This window comes from Neophocaena asiaeorientalis, unplaced genomic scaffold, assembly GCF_003031525.2.
Source record: "Neophocaena asiaeorientalis asiaeorientalis breed wild unplaced genomic scaffold, Neophocaena_asiaeorientalis_V1.1 scaffold230, whole genome shotgun sequence".
NCBI classification, from domain to species: domain Eukaryota; kingdom Metazoa; phylum Chordata; class Mammalia; order Artiodactyla; family Phocoenidae; genus Neophocaena; species Neophocaena asiaeorientalis.
The window spans coordinates 2,434,695-2,452,648 of record NW_020175186.1 but is presented as its reverse complement, the minus strand read 5'-3'; the positions used below and the strand labels follow the sequence as shown (position 1 = coordinate 2,452,648).

Below are 17,954 nucleotides of genomic sequence, written 5' to 3'. Positions count from 1 at the left end.
TATTTCCCTCTGTGGTCAGAAGCCCTAATGAACTGATTCCATCTACGTGGAAATGGCAATGATTTGGCTGTTGTTATAAGGTCCGGGAGCTAAGAGTAAAAGGCTGGAGAGCCATCAGGCGCCCCTGCAACCTGCCCCCATGCCAAGCCTGTGCCCAGCAGGCAGCTTACCTGAGTGATCATGGGGAAGCCCATGATGAAGAAACAAATGCAGCAGCCCAGAGTAAAGACCGGCTTGTGTGTGCGCAGGTACTTGGGAAACTCGTCTGAGATGGAGGTCACTATGGTCTCGATGGTGGCAAACTGGAATGATGCCAGCAAAGTGACACCTGAGACACACCGCCCAACCCCAAAGACTCCAAAAAGCCCTTTGTGTTTCCCACCAGGCCAAGTGGTATTTGTATGAGGTTTGGGTTTTAGGGTTGCATTCCCTCAATGGGCCTGACTTTGCTGGGGTCCAACCCACAAGGCCAGCGAGGGGACTCCAAGCAGGATGTGGGCCTTAGAGCAGTTTTACCAGCTCCCAGAGGCTGCACTCATACCCATCCACCAGGACACTTTAAGCTTCACTCTGTATTCATGAGATGTAAATTCCTCTCCTCCCGTTTAAATCGCATTTGATCTTCTGCTTGAGGAAAAACCCTCTTTGCACCCAACTACTAAACCCTGAGTGCCTGTCACCATGATCTGTAGTAGTCTCAGCCCCAGAGCAATTCCCCTAAAATTGACCTCATATTATTTTCCCTTATTCAACCCCAAAGGACTTGCTTTGGCAAAATGACACCAAAAGCAGGAAGTACACAGGCTCAAACTTGCATGGAGAACAGAGAGGGAGAGAGTACGGCTCCTCTGCCCATCACCTGAGTCACCCACAAATGCAAGGTTATCCTGAGCCCTGGACAGGTACCTCACCACCCCTACATCACTCAGGGAAACGTTTAAGGACCACTAAGCTCAACCCCATTGCAGGCTGGATGCAGGACCCAGGACAGGAGTCTTCAGAAGAAGCAGGGGTCGAAATGGGGAAGGGCTCACCATAGTGTCAAGTCCAAGAGTGAGGAGCATCAGGAAAAAGATGATGGCCCAGAATGGAGAGAGGGGCAGCCTGGTCAAGGCCTCCGGGTAAACCACAAATGCAATGCCTGGCCCTGGAAGGAAAAAGACACATGACTGCAAACAGGTCCAGTTCAAGGCCCCCTCTTCCTGGAAGCCCACAGGGTCCTCTCTCCATGGAAGCCCCGAGTTGTTAGTTATCACATGCTGCTCCTGCTATCTGCTATGTTTTTACTCCTCTCTATCCATTTCCCCAATTAGACCTCGAGCTCCCGGGAGGGAAAGACCAGGGGAATTAGGTCCACATCTCAGGGAACTCAGAGGAGACGCTCAAAAAGAGTGCCAAAGCAGAGACTCGGGGCCAACTCGACTCTAAGGCCAGGCTGTATCCCATGCAAATAACATGAAAACCTCCATCTTTGTATTCATAAGTTGAGGGAGAATGTAATAATTACCCTCTAGAACAGTGGGTGATTTTGCCCTCCTGGGCACATATGGCAATGTCTGGAGACATTTTTGATTCTCATAACCGGGGTGTTATGGGGGATGATTACTGGTGTCTAGTGTATAAAGTCCAGGGATGCTGCTAAACATCCTTCAATGCATGGGACAGTCCCCACAACAAAGAATTATCCTACCCAAATGTCAAGAGTGCTGAGGTTGAGAAACCCTGCTGTAAGGGTTAAACATGCCCAGAATGACATCGTTTCCCCCTTTTGTTACCCTTGTTCCTAGTCACTCCTCCAGGAGAAGCCATGTACATAAAACATGAATCAGTATAACACTTTTAGGAACTTGCCCTATAAAGGTTTGGTAAAGATGGGGCTACATCAGTCCGCAGGTAATTAAGTGGGGAAGAGGGAAGCATGATATAAGGGTTAAGAGAGTTTGGTCTCTAGTAGTTAGACCTGGGTCCAAATTCAGACTCCATGACTTGCCAGCTGTGCAACCCTAGAGAAGTTATTTAATTTCTGTAAGCCTCAATCTTGCCCATCTGTAAAATGGGGATAACAATAGTTCCTCACAGCGCGGTTATGAGGGACAAATGAGGAAACGCAGGTAAGGCACTGAGACCAGTGCCTTGCACATCATCAGCACTCACAGAATATTAGCTTTTCTTAGGGGCGGACAATGAACTTGGAAATTAGCAGCTCTGATTCCAGTTTTCCCAGGAATATCGCGTGCGGTCTTGGTAGAGGATGTCTGAGCTGCAGTTTTCTCTGCTAACATAAAGCCCCACCAGCCGTTCGTGTCTTCCTCACAGCCTCACTGGGAAGATGGCTAAAGACCTGGCAGTTGTGAATTCCCCTGTAGGTAGAAACCTAGATGATAAGGGGCAGAGACCAGGGAACGTCGGGGTAATCCACAGCCAGCGCACGTCTGGAAGCCAGAAATCGTAGCTCCTGGAGTTTTTATAACTCAAGCATAATGACACGTTTTTAAACTGGAATTCGTCAGGTTGTTAGCTCCCAATGTTGCCTAGGGCCTTGGGTATTTAAAACATAAAGCCTGGAATGCCTAAGATACCCCCGCTCGATGCATTTATTGAACAGACAGTAGAGACAGCCTCTGAAATCTCCCTGAGTGAACCATGAAAGAAAAATCTGTATTAAGCTACAGTTCAAAATAGGTCTCAAATGCAATGCACCGAAGAAGCCAGTTCAGTGCCCTGAACACCGAGAAAGCCAGTTCAGTTTAGGCCCATAAAGTGGACAAGAAGGTCTTCAAATGGCCACTGCCGGAGGACCTCGGCTCATTGCTTTAACAGGATTCTGGCCGTTTGGGCTTTACAGCTTTCTTAGGGAGGGGAATGATTTCAAAATATTCGGCCTGTTTCCATTTCAGCGGCCTCCCTAAAGTATGCAGGGTAAAGGCGTCATCTTCAGCAAACTCCGTTTATCCAAGATGGCTAGAGAGTGGATTTTTTAAATACATTTTTAGAACATTTTGTAGAGTTCAGAAAGATGGACTGTCCGAGCCACAGCAGAGTTTTCCCCGGGCTAGGCCCTCGTGTCTGATGGAGGCTGAGTCCTGCCTCTTTCCTCTCCCTCTGGTAGGCAGCAAGGCCCAGTGGGTGGGCTGCAGTCTTCTCTCCCCCATGGACCAGAAAACTGGCTCTGCCTCTTACTAGCTGCGGGACCGTAGGTAAGACTCTGGACAAACGTCAGTTTCCTTATCTGTACAATGGAGATAATAATAGCACCTACACGCAGGGAATTTCTGTGAGCATTAAGCGTGTTGATACAAGTAAAGGGCTCAGAACCATGCCTGGCCATGGCAAGAACTCAGTAAGCATAGACCATTACTACTCTTCCCATGAGAGGGGATCAAAGGGGTTCTGCATGCCAGCATCTTGGGCGGGGCCCCCAGAGACCTACAGTGACAGCCTCCTTGGTCCTAGAGAGCCACTGAAGACACAACCAGGGGCTCCGGTCAATGGACCCATCACGACCCGCAGCACACGGGGAGTGGTTACTCTTCTGAGAAACCCACTACATGTGGATGCGTTCTCAGAGGACGCAACACCGGAACCCTTTCCTGTGCCTTTGGAAGGACTGGCATCCAGGTGACAGACAGATGGTGGGACAGTCAGTCCAGTTTGAGAGCGTTCATCTTCATCAGCAGGGTCTCTGAACTATGAGGGGGTGAGGGAGCCAGGGCAGAACTTCCTAGTGGCCTGGTTACCTGAGAGTTACCACCTAGACCTGGGACTCTATATGCAATACGCACCTCTGTGTTCCTCTGCTGTGGTCTAACCCAGTGTTGCCGCTAGAGGGTAAGCATCTTGGTAGGGCTCTGAGTTGGATTCTGACCGTGAGTCAGTGCTCCCCAGGCAGCAGCTGGCTGGGAGATGACTCTAAAAGGTTGACTTCCCAGCAAGCTCCTTCTCTGGAGTAGATGCCTAAGAAGACCACGCCCCCTTCCCTGTGCCCATCGTAAAAGCAGAGGACAGCTTGGTCTCATCACCAATCCCACCCTCAAGCCCCCAGAAGCTCTGATACGGCCAAAATTTGGGGTAATAACTTTGAGCCTCCCTTACAAGGGAGCTGTAAACGAAATGGACTAGTGTTAGGTCATTAAAGAGAACCTGCTTTTGACTGAATACCAAAGCACAGTTACTAATGTTGGGTCAGCAAAAATGAACTGAATGTCCACGGGCCAATGTCGCCCAGCTAGGAGAGCTTGGGGCTGGCACCTGATGCAGGTCTGACCCCGACCTCTGTATTCTGCAGAGCCTCCATTACAACGGGGGAAATCAGACAAGCCTGCTAATCACATGTAAGAATGTATGCGAGTTCAGATGAGCAGGTTTCGCTGCCCACGGGTCTGGGAGAAGACCTCCCGGGCCACTGCCCCTCCCCTGTGGGAGATGAGACCCACTGTCCCTGTGCTGTTGACAATGAGAAACTACCAAGTACAGTTGGTCCTTGAACAACACAGTTTTGAACTGCACACGTCCACTCAGACACAGATTTTTTTCAATCGTAAATACTACAGTACAACACAACCTGCAGTTGGTCGAATCCATGGATGCGGAGGAATTGCAGATTCAGAGAAACTGTACCTACGAAGGGCTGACTCTAAATTAGAACACGGATTTTTCACTGCGTGGAGGGTCGGCGCCCCTAAACCCTTGCATTGTTCAAGGGTCAACTGTATGAACACGGCACGTTAGAACCTGTGAGAAGTACTCCTCTCTCCCTGTTAAAATCAGAGGAAATGAAAAAATTCTGGAAAGGGGAAGTTTCAGAGGGAAACACAGGCCATTTGTCTGATGCTTTTTATATAAACGAAAACCAAAATTTAATTTGGGTTTTAGCAACTTGTGCCCCCAAATCCCTTTCCTGGGGCAGGAAACGCTCAGAAGAGTTAACGAATGGGGTCCACATCTTAAGAATCACTATCTCTGGCCACTCGGCCACTGGTTCACAGGGAGCTCAGTAATGTCACAAAAATAACAGAACACCTCAGATCTGCTGGCAGGTGGAGCAGGGCCTACCTGCTCCAGCTACGCTGCTGGAGGGAAATGAGGGCAGCGCGGGTGGTACAGGCACTCCCAAAACAAAGCCTCCGCCACTCTCTCCCTCCCCCTCACCACCTCCCTGCTCCCCAGAAGGTTTAAATTTTTCAACCAGGGAAGGGCATTTGCTCAGCTCTGGGACCTCTAATTTAGTGCACTGTTGCAGAACTAAAATCCCTGGGGGTTCAGCACCCTCTGCAGGGAGAGGTAGCTCCCCCCAACCAACAAGCTGGCTCTTTAACCCTTTGAGGCCTGCAGTGCATCGTCAGCGCCGCTGAAGCAGTAATTAATTATCCTTAGGGAGCCAGAAGACAGCCAGCACCCCACCAAGAAGGTGACATTGCTAGGGCCTAGTTCTTTCTCGTGCTGGTGTCTGAGCCACTACCTAAGACTTGCAGTGAGCTCCTTGAAGAAAGATAACTTCACAGAGAAGTCACAGACAGGCCCACACTCTGGATCATCCGGGCCCACAGCCCTGTCCCCACAGCCCCAGGCACAGTCCCTACACCAAGGCAGCCCATAAATGCCTGATTAGAGAATGCCCGTCATGATAGACAACGCCACGATGAAATCCCTCAATCACTGAGGCCTGCTCGGCACCCAAATCCCCTGTAGGTTAAGGCTGGGTGGAAGCAAAAAGTTAACTAAAAGTATTACACACTCTCTGCAAGATTCTGTGCTAGAAATATGGATTAAATGAGATAAAAAAAGGAGCGCTCTCTGTACACTCCAAAGGGACCACACAAACGTTAGCGCTAATAGAGGGATCACTTGGGCAGAAGGTAAACATGTATTCCACATCCCTCCCACCACCACCGTCCAATCTTTCCACCCACTGGGGAAACGATTTGCCGGGTCTGCATTGCGAACGAAGCAGAAGACCCTGAGAACACATCTGACCTGACAACCAGGAAAGTGCTTCATCAGGAAAAGGCTGTGCTCGCTAAGCATTAGTGTTTGGTGCCTACAGAGCCCGCGGCAAGGAAAGCCACCCAGAAGCAGGTTGTGCCTACATCCGCTGCAGGAGCCATAGTTTGCCTAGAGAATCCTCTCCCCGTGCCCAACAAGTAGAGACCTTACTTCTGCTGGAGCTGAGTTAAGAGAGGACAGGAAAACGAAGGAAAGGAGAGGGAAACAGGAAAGGGGCTTTTATAGCCACACCTCTGGGGAAGGACCAGCCAGATCTAACCCTGCATGAGCTTCAGACTCCAGCTGTTCTGGGTCCCTCCGCAAAGGGGGACCTAGGCTGTCCCCCCTCTCCAGCCTGTTCCAGAAGGCCAGCTTCCTAGCACAGCATGAATGAGGAGCTCAGGGTGTGAACCTGGAGCCTGCCCTAAAACAGCGGGGTGACCAGCGCACCGTACCTTGGTCTGCCACGTTCTCGATGTTAACCTTGCGTTCATTGGCCATGAAGCCGATGACTGAGAAGATGACGAAGCCGGCGAAGATGCTCGTGGCACTGTTGGTGCAGGTAACAATTAGGGTGTCCCTGGGAGGAAGAGACAAGTTTGCCAATAGGCGTGCTTTGTGAGGAGGAAGGGATAGGGGAGGGACACATGAATGCGTGCTCACGTGTTTGTGTGCCCATGTCCACGTGCCCATTCCTAAGTAGGTACTCACTGCAGGCTGGTCTTGTTCTCTCTTATTCACAAGGAAAGGAACCACCAGTCTTGACCGCAGGCTCTCTTGGGCCAAGTGGATAAGTACCAAAAGACCCAAAAAGCTCTCCCTCCCCTAACAGCCCTGCTCCAGGGCCTCTGGGACAGAACTCTGGCTCCACCTGCCCGAGAACTGGATCTCCCCTCCTGGCAGTGGCAGAGGTAAGTCTGTCCATCAGAGCAGAAATTGAGGAGATGAGGCCTTTTGCAGAGTCCGGGACAGGAACGACGTATGAGAGAAGAGAAGGCGGTGGGACCAACAAATCCCACCAAGCATGAGAACAGCCTGGGGTTGGGGTACAGGGGCCTAGAAGGGCAAGGGAGGCGGGGAGAGGAGAGAGACCAGCACCTCGGTGCCGGCGCCCTCTGCTGGCCATATGGCTGCCGTTCCCAGCCTGCCCTGTCCATCCCAGACCCAAGAGAGGGGTCACAGCTAGATGGAGCCGTGAGGCCAAATTCTCTTACATGTTAGAGGCATGACCTTGACCAAGTCACTTCCTCTCCACTCTGACTTTATTTTTTTACGCATATCCACTCTTTTTTTTAATTCTTTTCCCATATAGGTCATTACAGAGTATTGAGTAGAGTTCCCTGTGCTATACAGTAGGTCCTTATTAGTCATCTATTTTATATATAGTAGCGTGTATATGTCAATCCCAATCTCCCTATCTATCCTACCCCCTCTTACCCCCTGGTAACCATAAGTTTGTTTCCTACATCTGTAACTCTACAAAAATTTCTGTTTTGTAGATAAGTTCATGTGTACCCTTTTCTTAGATTCCACATATAAACGATATCATATGATATTTGTCTTTCTCTGTCTGCTTTACTTCACTCAGTATGACAGTCTCTAGGTCCATCCATGTTGCTACAAATGGCATTATTTTGTTCTTTTTTATGGCTGAGTAATATTCCATTGTATATATGTACCACATCTCTTTTATCCATTCCTCTGTTGATGGACATTTAGGTTGCTTCTGTGTCCTGGCTATTGTAAACAGTGCCGCAATAAACAGTGCATGTATCTTTTCAAATTATGGTTTTCATCAGATATATGTCCAGTAGTGGGATTGCTGGGTCGTATGGGAGTTCTATTTTTAGTTTTTTAAGGAAACTCCACACTGTTCTCCATAGTGGCTGTATCAATTTACATTCCCACCAACAGTGCAGGAGGCTTCCCTTCTCTCCACTCTGACTTTAAATGGTGGCAATGACTCCACCTCCCTCACAGGTTGTTGTGAGGACAGACCAGATGAGGCCTGCACCGCACAGAGCCTGGCACAGAGCAAGTGTTCAGGATACAGTCCACCTTGTCCAGGACCTTAGTTTACTGATGGGGAAACTGAGGCCCAGGGGAAGGCAATGGGCTCATAATGGTAGGTTCTGATTTGAACCCAGACTTCCTGCCCATTAGCCACACCACACAGCCTCATTTCTAACAAAGCACAGAGCAATGCTTCCCCCTTGGACGATGCTCAGACTGAGTCTCGCGGGTCATAAGTTAATAAGCAACTATGACCAAAGAAGTTCAGACAACTTAGTCTGGCATTCTAGCTGTTACGGGCTGAATTGTGTGCCCCAAAAATGTAAATGTTGAAGTCCCAACTCCCAGTTCCTCAGAATGTGACTGCATTTGAAAATAGGGTCTTTAAACAGGTGAGTAAGTTAAGAGGAAATCATGAGAGTGGGCGCTAATCCAATACGATTGATGCCCTTATAAGAAGAGGAGATCAGGGCGCACAGCGGGAAGACCACAAGCCATGCAGAGAGGGCTCAGAAGAAACAAGCCCTGTCGATACCTTGATCTTGGACTTCTAGCCTCCAGAACTGCGAGAAAATTAATTTCTGTTGCTCAGGTCACTCACTCTGTGCTATTTGTTACGGCAGCCCCAGGAGACTAGTACAAAGGCTCTCTCCAGTCTGGCCTCAGCCAATTCTCAGGTCCTATTTCCTTCTTGCCTGGTGAGCACACACCTGCTCCAGTCCCATCAACCTGCTCCCTCCCACGTCTCCATCACACCCATCCACACTCATCCCCACCTGAAAACATTCCCTTCCTCCCCTAACACCTTTTGAAATTTGGCCCAGCATAGATGTCACTTGTGTGAGGCCATCCCAGCCAGGCTAGGCCACAGTTTAACTATAATCTCTTCCTTTTGGTTCACAAAATATCTCATGCATGATTAAAAATAATAAGAATGGCGGGCTTCCCTGGTGGCGCAGTGGTTGAGAGTCCGCCTGCCGATGCAGGGGACGTGGGTTCGTGCCCTGGTCCAGGAAGATCCCACATGCCGCGGAGCGGCTGGGCCTGTGAGCCATGGCCGCTGAGCCTGCACATCCGGAGCCTGTGCTCCACGGCGGGAGAGGCCACAGCCGTGAGAGGCCCGCGTACAGCAAAAAACGAACAAACAAAAAAAAACAACAAAAAAAAATAAGAATGGCAACTGCTGTCTACTGAGCACCTACTATGTGCAAAATATTGCTGTGGGAATTTTGCAAACATCATTTCTTACCCTTCAACAAAATAGTATAATCTGCATTTTACAGATGAGAAAACAGAGATTCAGAGAAGCGAACTGTCTTACCCATGTCTTGGAGTTTTAGAAAATGGTGAAGTCATAATACAAATGCAAGTCTCTCTGACTCCAAGGTTCGTTCTTTCTTTTTTTTCTTAATCAGCCCCTCAGTATTTTCTTACTGTTTGTCACAGATGGATTTAACTTTCATATGTCACCTCGTCCAGAAGCTGTCCAGGCTGTCTCACATCTTTGGGGTTCCAGAGTCCCCTAATATCACACTATCCAAATGTCACCCTGCACCAGAGTCACCTGAGGATCCTGTCTCCATATGTAGATTCCCGGGCCCACCTGACCTCCCCATGTTCTGTTTCCTAAATCTGGGAGGGGACTCAAAGTTTGCATAACTTTGGGTTTAACTGACAGATACAATTGTAATACATTTTAACATATTTAAAGTGTATAACGTGATGATTTGATATACATATGCATTGAAACAGAAGTCCCACCATTGAGTTAATTAACACAGCCATCACCAAGGTATTCTTTCCACTGTACCATGCTGCCTTTCTTACAGGGCTCTCTAGAAAAGTGTTTGTCAAGTGACTGAATGACCACACTTCATCAGCGACTATCATACAACTGTATCCATGGACTAGGTAGCTCACAAATGACTATTCCAGGACACAACTAGCTGCATGGCACCTCCAGAGAAACTCAATTCCATCCCATGCGTCAGAATCAGGGTGCAAGTTGGGGTCCAAGCCAGGCCACCAGAAGCCAGCAGCTAGGCCTTAGCAGGCAATTTCCCCTACACCAGAGCTAACTGTCTGGCTCTGCCTTGGGTGAAGTGTGAGGATATGGCCTCAGGTGTCTGATGACACAGCCCATGATTCTGTCCCCAGGCCCTAGTCCCATTCACCCACTCCCTCTGGGACTTGAAGTGCCTCCACATACCTGTAGCAGTTGTTGTGGAATTTGTTGTAAGAAGAAAGAGTGATCAGGCCTCCCCATGCAGCAGATAAAGAGAAGAAAATCTGAGTGGCAGCGTCTTTCCACACCTGGGAGGCAAAAGAGGGGAAGATTTAAGGTCACTGAAAGAGGCTGGCCCAGGGGAGGGGAGTCTCCCAAAGCCACACCATCTCCCCTGGGGAAAAGGCAGTCAGGACAAGATGACTTTGGCACCAACATAAACGAGAAACATACATCATTTGCACTGGAAGCCAAAAAGGCAGTAAATGACCTGGGAGACTCTAACTTCATTCTAATCAAAGGAGAGGAACTCAATAAGCAATGTACACATTTCATGCTTGCAAGCCCTACAATGTAAAACTATACAGAAGGGGAGAGCCCCTTCTTTAGCTGGAAGCACACTCAAAAAACAATTTGGAACAGCAAAAATATTCATGGATACAAAATGAAAACCTCTTAAAATTGACATTCCCCCCCAAAAGCAAAAAACAAAATTGACATTCCTAAAGATTAGGACAATTTACTAAAAATCTGAAATTCTGTAGCCCCTCATCAAAGTAAAGCAAGCTCTGTGCCACAGCTGAGTGGAGTTTACAGTGCCACCTCATTCTCGAACTTGGCTGACAACACCTCTTGGTCGTCTCCCGTTGCGGAGCACAGGCTCCGGACGCGCAGGCTCAGTGGCCACGGCTCACGGGCCCAGCCGCTCCGCGGCACATGGGATCTTCCCGGACCGGGGCACAAACCCATGTCCCCTGCATCGGCAGGCGGACCCTCAACCACTGAGCCACCAGGGGAGCCCATTGGCGATTTCTTTTAATTGTCCTCATTAAACTCCAGAAAGCTACTCAAGAGTTTGAGCTATAGATTTATATGATTTGATATGGACTTCCTATCCTTTTTATTAATTAAAACTGCTTTTTAAATTGTGCTTAACATATGCAAAGAGAAAGTTCAAGTGTGTGCTGGCAAAGCCTGTACCACAACCTCCATTCTCCCATGCTCCTCACTAACAAAGCTGTGGTTTTATTTCAAGGCAGCCATATGTCCAGCCAAATGGCCAACTCCCAGAATCAAAGAGAGGTGCAGCTGAGAGGAAATCATCATATGACTTAGTTTCTGGCCAATGATGAGAAAATCAAGTGTTATGTGAAATTTCTGGGCTTTCTCCTCCTTTAAAGAGAAGGAGGATGCCTATCTGTCTCTTCCCTCACTGCTTTGTGCCACCTGGAATGCTGACATGATGGGTGGAGCTCTGGCAGCTACATGGCAGCTATTCACTGAGGATGGTGGGGCGGAAAGACAGGAACCTGGGACACTGTGGAGCCACCCAACCAGGGCTTGACTATCTACCACTGGGCTGCAAGTGAAATCAACTTTTGTTAAAGCTGCCATCATCTGGAGGTTTTTCATTACGCGCAAACTCAATCCTAGTTATGCTTTCTTAAAATCTTCTGGAAAAGCAGATTTTTCTTTAAGGTGAGAAAATGCATTTCTTATTAAACAATCACCCCCTCATGTGAAGTTCTGGGGGTTGGGAATTTTAGAGTAAGATATGCCTGTACAGAATATGCCAAGAGAAAGCGTAAGTGTGTGCTGGCTCTGTGTCTCAGAAGTATTCAAATCTGTCTAAGCCCTTTAAATTATAATTGCTTGCGGTTTGCCTAAGTGCTATTATTTTCCAACCAGCAAAACTCCATTTCCAACACACTATAATTAGCAACAGATATGTGGCATGAGGTGGCCCAAAGCTATTAAGGGAATTTCATTCTTCATTTCAGCCTCTGCAGCCTCCCAGGCGTAGGACAACTATTCCAGGAATCTGAAACCCCCAGCTGCTCAGTTCTCATTAAAAACTTCCTGAGTGTGTAACATTTCAAGATTATCAGGAGTTTGTAAAGGCAAACAGTGAAATGCCCTGTGGGCGGAGGTCTGACCCCTTCTGCTAAACAGTATCCCGGAGCGGGACCCACCCCCATGTGCCGTTCCCCCCACAGGCACGTCATAAATGAAATCAGAAGCCCACCGTGGCATCCGTAAGTTTCTCCCACTTAGGCGTGATGAAGTACCAAATCCCAGCGCCGGCTCCAGGCAGGGTAACTCCTCGGATGAGAAGAATCACCAGCACGACGTACGGGAACGTGGCCGTGAAGTACACCACCTGGAAGCCACCGACACGGGGGCAGGAAGGAGCAGACACACGGGATGTGACCAAAGGAGCGGCGACAGAGGCAGAGTGCCATCCGCCGCCCGGAGGCAAGTGCCTGATAGGGTAGTTTTCGCCAAAATCTTGTAGGTCTGGGGACACAAGGAAGGCACTGGGACCAAAGGTGGATCAGAGAGAGCCAGAAATGAAGTCTTTTTTTTTTTTGCAGTACGCGGGCCTCTCACTGTTGTGGCCTCTCCCGTTGCGGAGCACAGGCTCCGGAAGTACAGGCTCAGCGGCCATGCCTCACGGGCCCAGCCGCTCCGCGGCATGTGGGATCTTCCTGGACCGGGGCACGAACCCGTGTCCCCTGCATCGGCAGGCGGACTCTCAACCACTACACCACCAGGGAAGCCCAGAAATGAAGTCTTGAGGGGCACACCCAAGACTGTGGATTGAGTCAGCCTGCAGCGCAGAAGTGGACAACTCCCTAAGGACCAACTGAAAGAGAAAGGGTATGTGCCCCCCTCCTCCCTAATTCCTAGCCCACCCTCTGCTTCAGGCCCCAAATCCCACCATTAGAGATTAATTTCTTTATCTTAAGTTTTCCATCCTTGTTTATACACACACCCTAAGTGAGGCAGCCTAGTGACATGAGAGAACCGTGATCTTAGGATTAGACATATTTAGGTTCAAATAAAATCACATCTCTGGCCCTGAGTAGCTATGAGACTTAGGTCAAGCTAATCAGCTCTCTGAATCTCAGTTTCTGCAGCTGTAAACTGGGGATAATAGCATGTTTCTTAAAATAATTGAGGATTAAATGGGCCCCTAGCACAGCACCTAACCTGTAACAGATGGTCATTCAATGCAGTTAAGTTCAACAAGCATTTACCACGGCCTCCTATGACCTGGGAGCTGTGCTAGGGCTTAGATGCATTAACGGTGAAGGAACTCGACCTCGGAGACCCAGAGACAATATCTGAATAATGGGCTAAGCAGTTCCAAACAGGACACTGTGAAGCCCAGGGGAGGGCACTGGGCTCAATCCAGGAGATTACAGAAAGATGCATGGCGATGACACGCGAGTCGGATCTTAGAGGCCAAGTGCAACGCAGAGGAGGAAAGGTGAGGTGGGAAGGTGAGGGAAGAAAGTGGGAAAGGCAGGGGTGAGGGCAAGTCCTTAAATTCTCTAGGAGCACAGCACACAGTTGAGGCTAAGAGCAATGGGGCACTAGAGACATGGGAGGAGACAGGTCGTGGAAGCCCTGAGTACCAGCCAGAGGAGGCTCCTAGATTCTGAACGAGAGGGAAGGAGCAGAGCCGAGAAATATTTGGGAAATATCATCAGCAGAACTTGGGGGCTGTGGTTGAATGGGGATGAGTGAGAGGCACCTTCCTGAACTGTCAATCAAACCTCAGAATGGGGCTTCCCTGGTGGCGCAGTGGTTGGGAGTCCGCCTGCCAATGCAGGGAACACAGGTACGTGCCCCGGTCCGGGAAGATCCCACATGCCGCGGAGCGGCTGGGCCCGTGAGCCATGGCCGCTAAGCCTGCGCGTCCGGAGCCTGTGTTCCGCAACGAGAGAGGCCACAACAATGAGAGGCCTGCGTACCACAAAAAAAAAAAAAAAAAAAAACAAAAATGGAAAAAAAAAAATTCGTACCAAAAAAAAAAAAAAAAAAAAAACTCAGAATGGAGGAAGGGCTTGGGACCAGGATTCTGTAGACAGAGAGAAGAACAGACTGGGAGAGCTTGGGCTCTGCACTCCAACGGGCCTGAGTTCAAACCCTAGCTCCATCACTTATGAGCTGGGCCACCTTGGGAAGTGACTTAACCTCACTGAATCTCAGTGTCCACACCGGCACAGTGGTAATAACAAAAGCATACTCCTCACAGGGCTGTTGGAAGAGCACAATGGGACGATGCATATGCCATGGAACAGGCCTGGGACCCTGGAAAGGGAAGTGCCATTTCTGTCTTGCCAATGACTCACCAGTCCTAAATTTAATAACCCCGGCAACCCTCAGCTCATAAGCCAGTTACATCCCAAAAGTACATTAGGAGACACTTGGAAGGATGAGGCTAAGCTCCTGTCCTGGACCACCAAATCCTCCCTCATCCTCATCCACAGGATGGGCATAGACAGCCGGCTGAGCACTGTTGGTTCAGAGCCCCTCTGTGCTCACCCCCAGCCTTCCATCCTGGGGAAGCCAGAACACCTGCCTCCGGGAGGGAGACAGAGTCCCCATCACACACTGGCTGCACAGAGCCCATGGCCTGACAGGGGCTCCAGCCTGGCAGCGGCTGGCAGGCACTGGGATGTTTAAGAGATGAGAACTGATTCAAGGACTTGAAAAGGATGGATTGAGGGAAAGTTAGGGTTGAGATGAAGATACTTCTTATGAATCCAATAAATGCACACATATGCATACATAGGTACACATATTTTTGAGCATCTGATATGTTCCAGGCACATGCTGGGGAGGGTGGCTGGGACGATGGCCATAATAAAGGAGAGGACAGGGAAGGCCTCACTGAGAAGTTGCCCAGGACTTGAAGGAAGTAAGAATGCGCCAACTGGATATCTGGGAGAACATTCCAGACAGAGGGAACCGCTGGAGTAAAGACCCTAAGAAGGGAGTGTGCCAGCCTTCTAGGGGCAGCCAGACAGCCGCTGTGGCTCGGCAGGGGCACAGGTGGGAGAGGAAGGCAGGGGTAGGGGTGGAGGCAGGGACAGATCCTGCAGAGCCTTGTGGGCCCGTGTGGGTGGGGAGGGGATGGGGAACTACTGCAGGGATTTGGGCAGAGGGGTGATACAATCTAACATTTTAGCTGTCACCGGCTTGCTGCGTCACGTTTACACTGCAGGGGCAGCGGTTAGGAGGCCACAGCAGCAATCCTGGCAAGAAAGGGACAGGAATGGCTCCATCCAGGGTGGTTCAGGGGAGCTAGGAGAAATGATCAGAAACCGATACACTGTGCAGGAAGAGCAACAGAACTTCCTGACCAATTTAATGGGGAATGAGAGGGGCAGGAGGCAGGAGTCAAGGATGACCCCAAAGGTTGTGGCCTCAGCAGCTGGTGGGCAGAGGTTCCGTCAGCTGAAATGGGACAGGCTGCAGGTCAAGGAAAGATAAGGAGTTATTTCTTCCTCTATACCCAATTACTTGTCAAGGCCAAAGTCTTCCTGTCTACAGACCAGAGATGGGCAGGTCTCCTTTTCTCTGCACTGCTGCCACCACTGACCAGGAGTCTCCTCCCCGTTCCCCAGGACAGCAGCCCCCTTCACTCTTTGCCCTGAGGCACTGGCATTACCAGGGATATTGAGCGGGAGGCTCCCTGTTCCCTCCTATCCACCCCCAAAGCTGCTTCTCTCCTTCCCCTTAAGTGAAACCCTTCCACACACAGATGGTAGGAAACCCAAAGGCATCTGACGTCTCAGGAGAAAATCACCCACCACAGGATGACCCGGGCTGTCCTCCCAGCTGTCTGATGGGGCTGGGGAGAGGAACGCTACAGGGCCGGGCGGGGCCCCGCCAAGACAGCAGGGGCAGGGTGACAACTAAGGGATATCCTCTTCACCTCCTGACCATGTGGAGCTGGTGGGAGATGAGGGTGGAAGGAGGCAAGGGAGAGGAGATGACATAGATAGTGGGGTCCAACAGGAAGAAGACCCCAAGAGTGGCACCAGTCTAACCAGCTGAGACGCTGCTCCCGTTTGAGTGCGGGAGACAGCGCATTTCTGGAGTTCCCTCCGTGGATCAGCTCTTTGCAGTCCCATTTTACAGAGGAGGAAACTGAGGCTCAGGTTAAGCCTCCCACAAAGGGTTAAATATCTCACTCAAGGTCTCCCAGCTGGAGCCAAGGTCCAGACTTGAAGCTTTCTAACTACAAAGCCTATTTCCATACCTTTAATGCCACTCACTGGGCCATATGATCTGAAATGTGTGAGGCAGGGCGGGGACTAGAGTGAGGCAAGGGAACACCCGGGGTGCACAATTTAAGGAAGCACTCACCCTCATGGGACCGAGCCTGCACATGCAGGAACCTGGGAGTGAGCGCCGCCTTAAATTTCACACCCTAGGCACTTGCTTGCCTCACCAGGTCCGGCCCTGGTATGTGGAATGATGCCCTCACTTTGTCAGTGGGGACTGCGGTGGACTGAAAGGGCACACAGTTTCATTTCGAAATCCCGGGGATGCCTCCAATGTGAGTCAAGTGTTAGTCAGGTGTCTGTGGAGGTCTCTTCCCAGCTAGTTCTCCTGCGTCACGGGGCCTTCAGAATGTACCTGTTTCAGGATGGACTGCCAGCGGAATTAAACTTGAGCAGTAATGAATTATACTTGGCAGGAGTGACAATGACGAGTTGATCTGAGCCTGCTGGCCCGACACGTGGCAGCCCTGAACAGGTGGTAAGGCCACTGCCCCCACCCCAGCCAGTGCCAGCTAATTAAGCTGGCTTTGTGTCCTCGCCATAACTCTCAGGCAGAGCGGCCCCTGAGGTCAGATGGGCTGCATTTGACCTTCAGGCTGCCTGCTGGTCGCCCCTGCCTCTGGAATTCTAGCTGCTCAAAGGGAGACTCAGGTCTCATAGGAAGCAGCCGGCCACTCTTGTCTCCTAGGGCCCTGAACAAGAGGAACTGAGTTTATCTTGCCGCAACAGAAGAAGGACATCTCTGTTGCTTAGAAATGACAGTCTTGGTGGAACTTCGGTCACAAAGGAGCCTGTCATAATGAGGTGCTGCAGCCGTGCTTCCAAACAAAGCTCTATGATTAATGTCTGCACGAGCCGGGGCTGGATAATAAACCGGGAGGCATTATTTCCGGTGGTATTCCTCATTAAAAGAAAATTCATCATTGATCCCTAATTGGAAACCTCGCTCAATGAAGCAGAAAGATAACTTAGCAGATCTAAAAGAAAAGCTGACTTGCTCAGGGCTACTCAAAAATCCCCATTTCAAAGAGAGAGAGCCCATAAAATCTAGCACCAAGGATTAAATTCTAAATCAATGCCAAGAACTGATTCTAACACCATCCCCCCAAAATTGCAGCCCGATAAGCAAAGAAGGATCTTAGAGAATATTTATCTTAACCCTTGAATTTGCAGACGTGGAAGATGGGACCCGGATGCCTCCTGGGACTTGCCCAGCTGGTAATGACAGCTATTGACAGCAGGACGGGGTAGCAGTGCAAGGGTCCTGATTCACGGTGGGGGGACTTTTATCCCCCCAGATGAAAATGATGGCTCCAGAATTCTGCATTTCCATCTCTTCCTAACAGCCCCTCCTTGGGAGAGGATGTCACGTAGTGGAAAGAGCCTAGGCTTTAAAGGGAGACAGACCTGGGTTCAAATCCCAGCGCTGCCACTTAAAAGCTGTGTGACCGGGACTTCCCTGTGGTCCAGTGGCTAAGACTCTGCACTCCCAATGCAGGGGGCCCGCGGTTCCATCTCTGGTCAGGGAACTAGATCCCACATGCTGCAACTAAGACCCAGTGCAGACAAATAAATAAATAAATAATTTTAAAAATAATAAAGTAAAGTATTCGGGAGTTTGTGAGTAGGTTATATGTAAATACTACACCATT

General features: G+C 49.8%; 1 protein-coding gene across 1 annotated transcript in view; it reads right to left on the bottom strand.

Annotated features, from left to right (window-relative positions):
* Window positions 1-17,954, bottom strand: part of SLC6A5 (solute carrier family 6 member 5) — a 54,886-nt gene that overhangs the window by 14,116 nt on the left and 22,816 nt on the right. The window contains exons 9-13 of the mRNA XM_024764616.1: window positions 12,246-12,380; window positions 10,205-10,308; window positions 6,438-6,562; window positions 1,035-1,147; window positions 171-302 (exon numbers count right to left, since the gene is read on the bottom strand). Coding sequence (XP_024620384.1) covers window positions 171-302; window positions 1,035-1,147; window positions 6,438-6,562; window positions 10,205-10,308; window positions 12,246-12,380 — 609 coding nt within the window. The remainder of the gene's footprint in view (window positions 1-170; window positions 303-1,034; window positions 1,148-6,437; window positions 6,563-10,204; window positions 10,309-12,245; window positions 12,381-17,954) is intronic.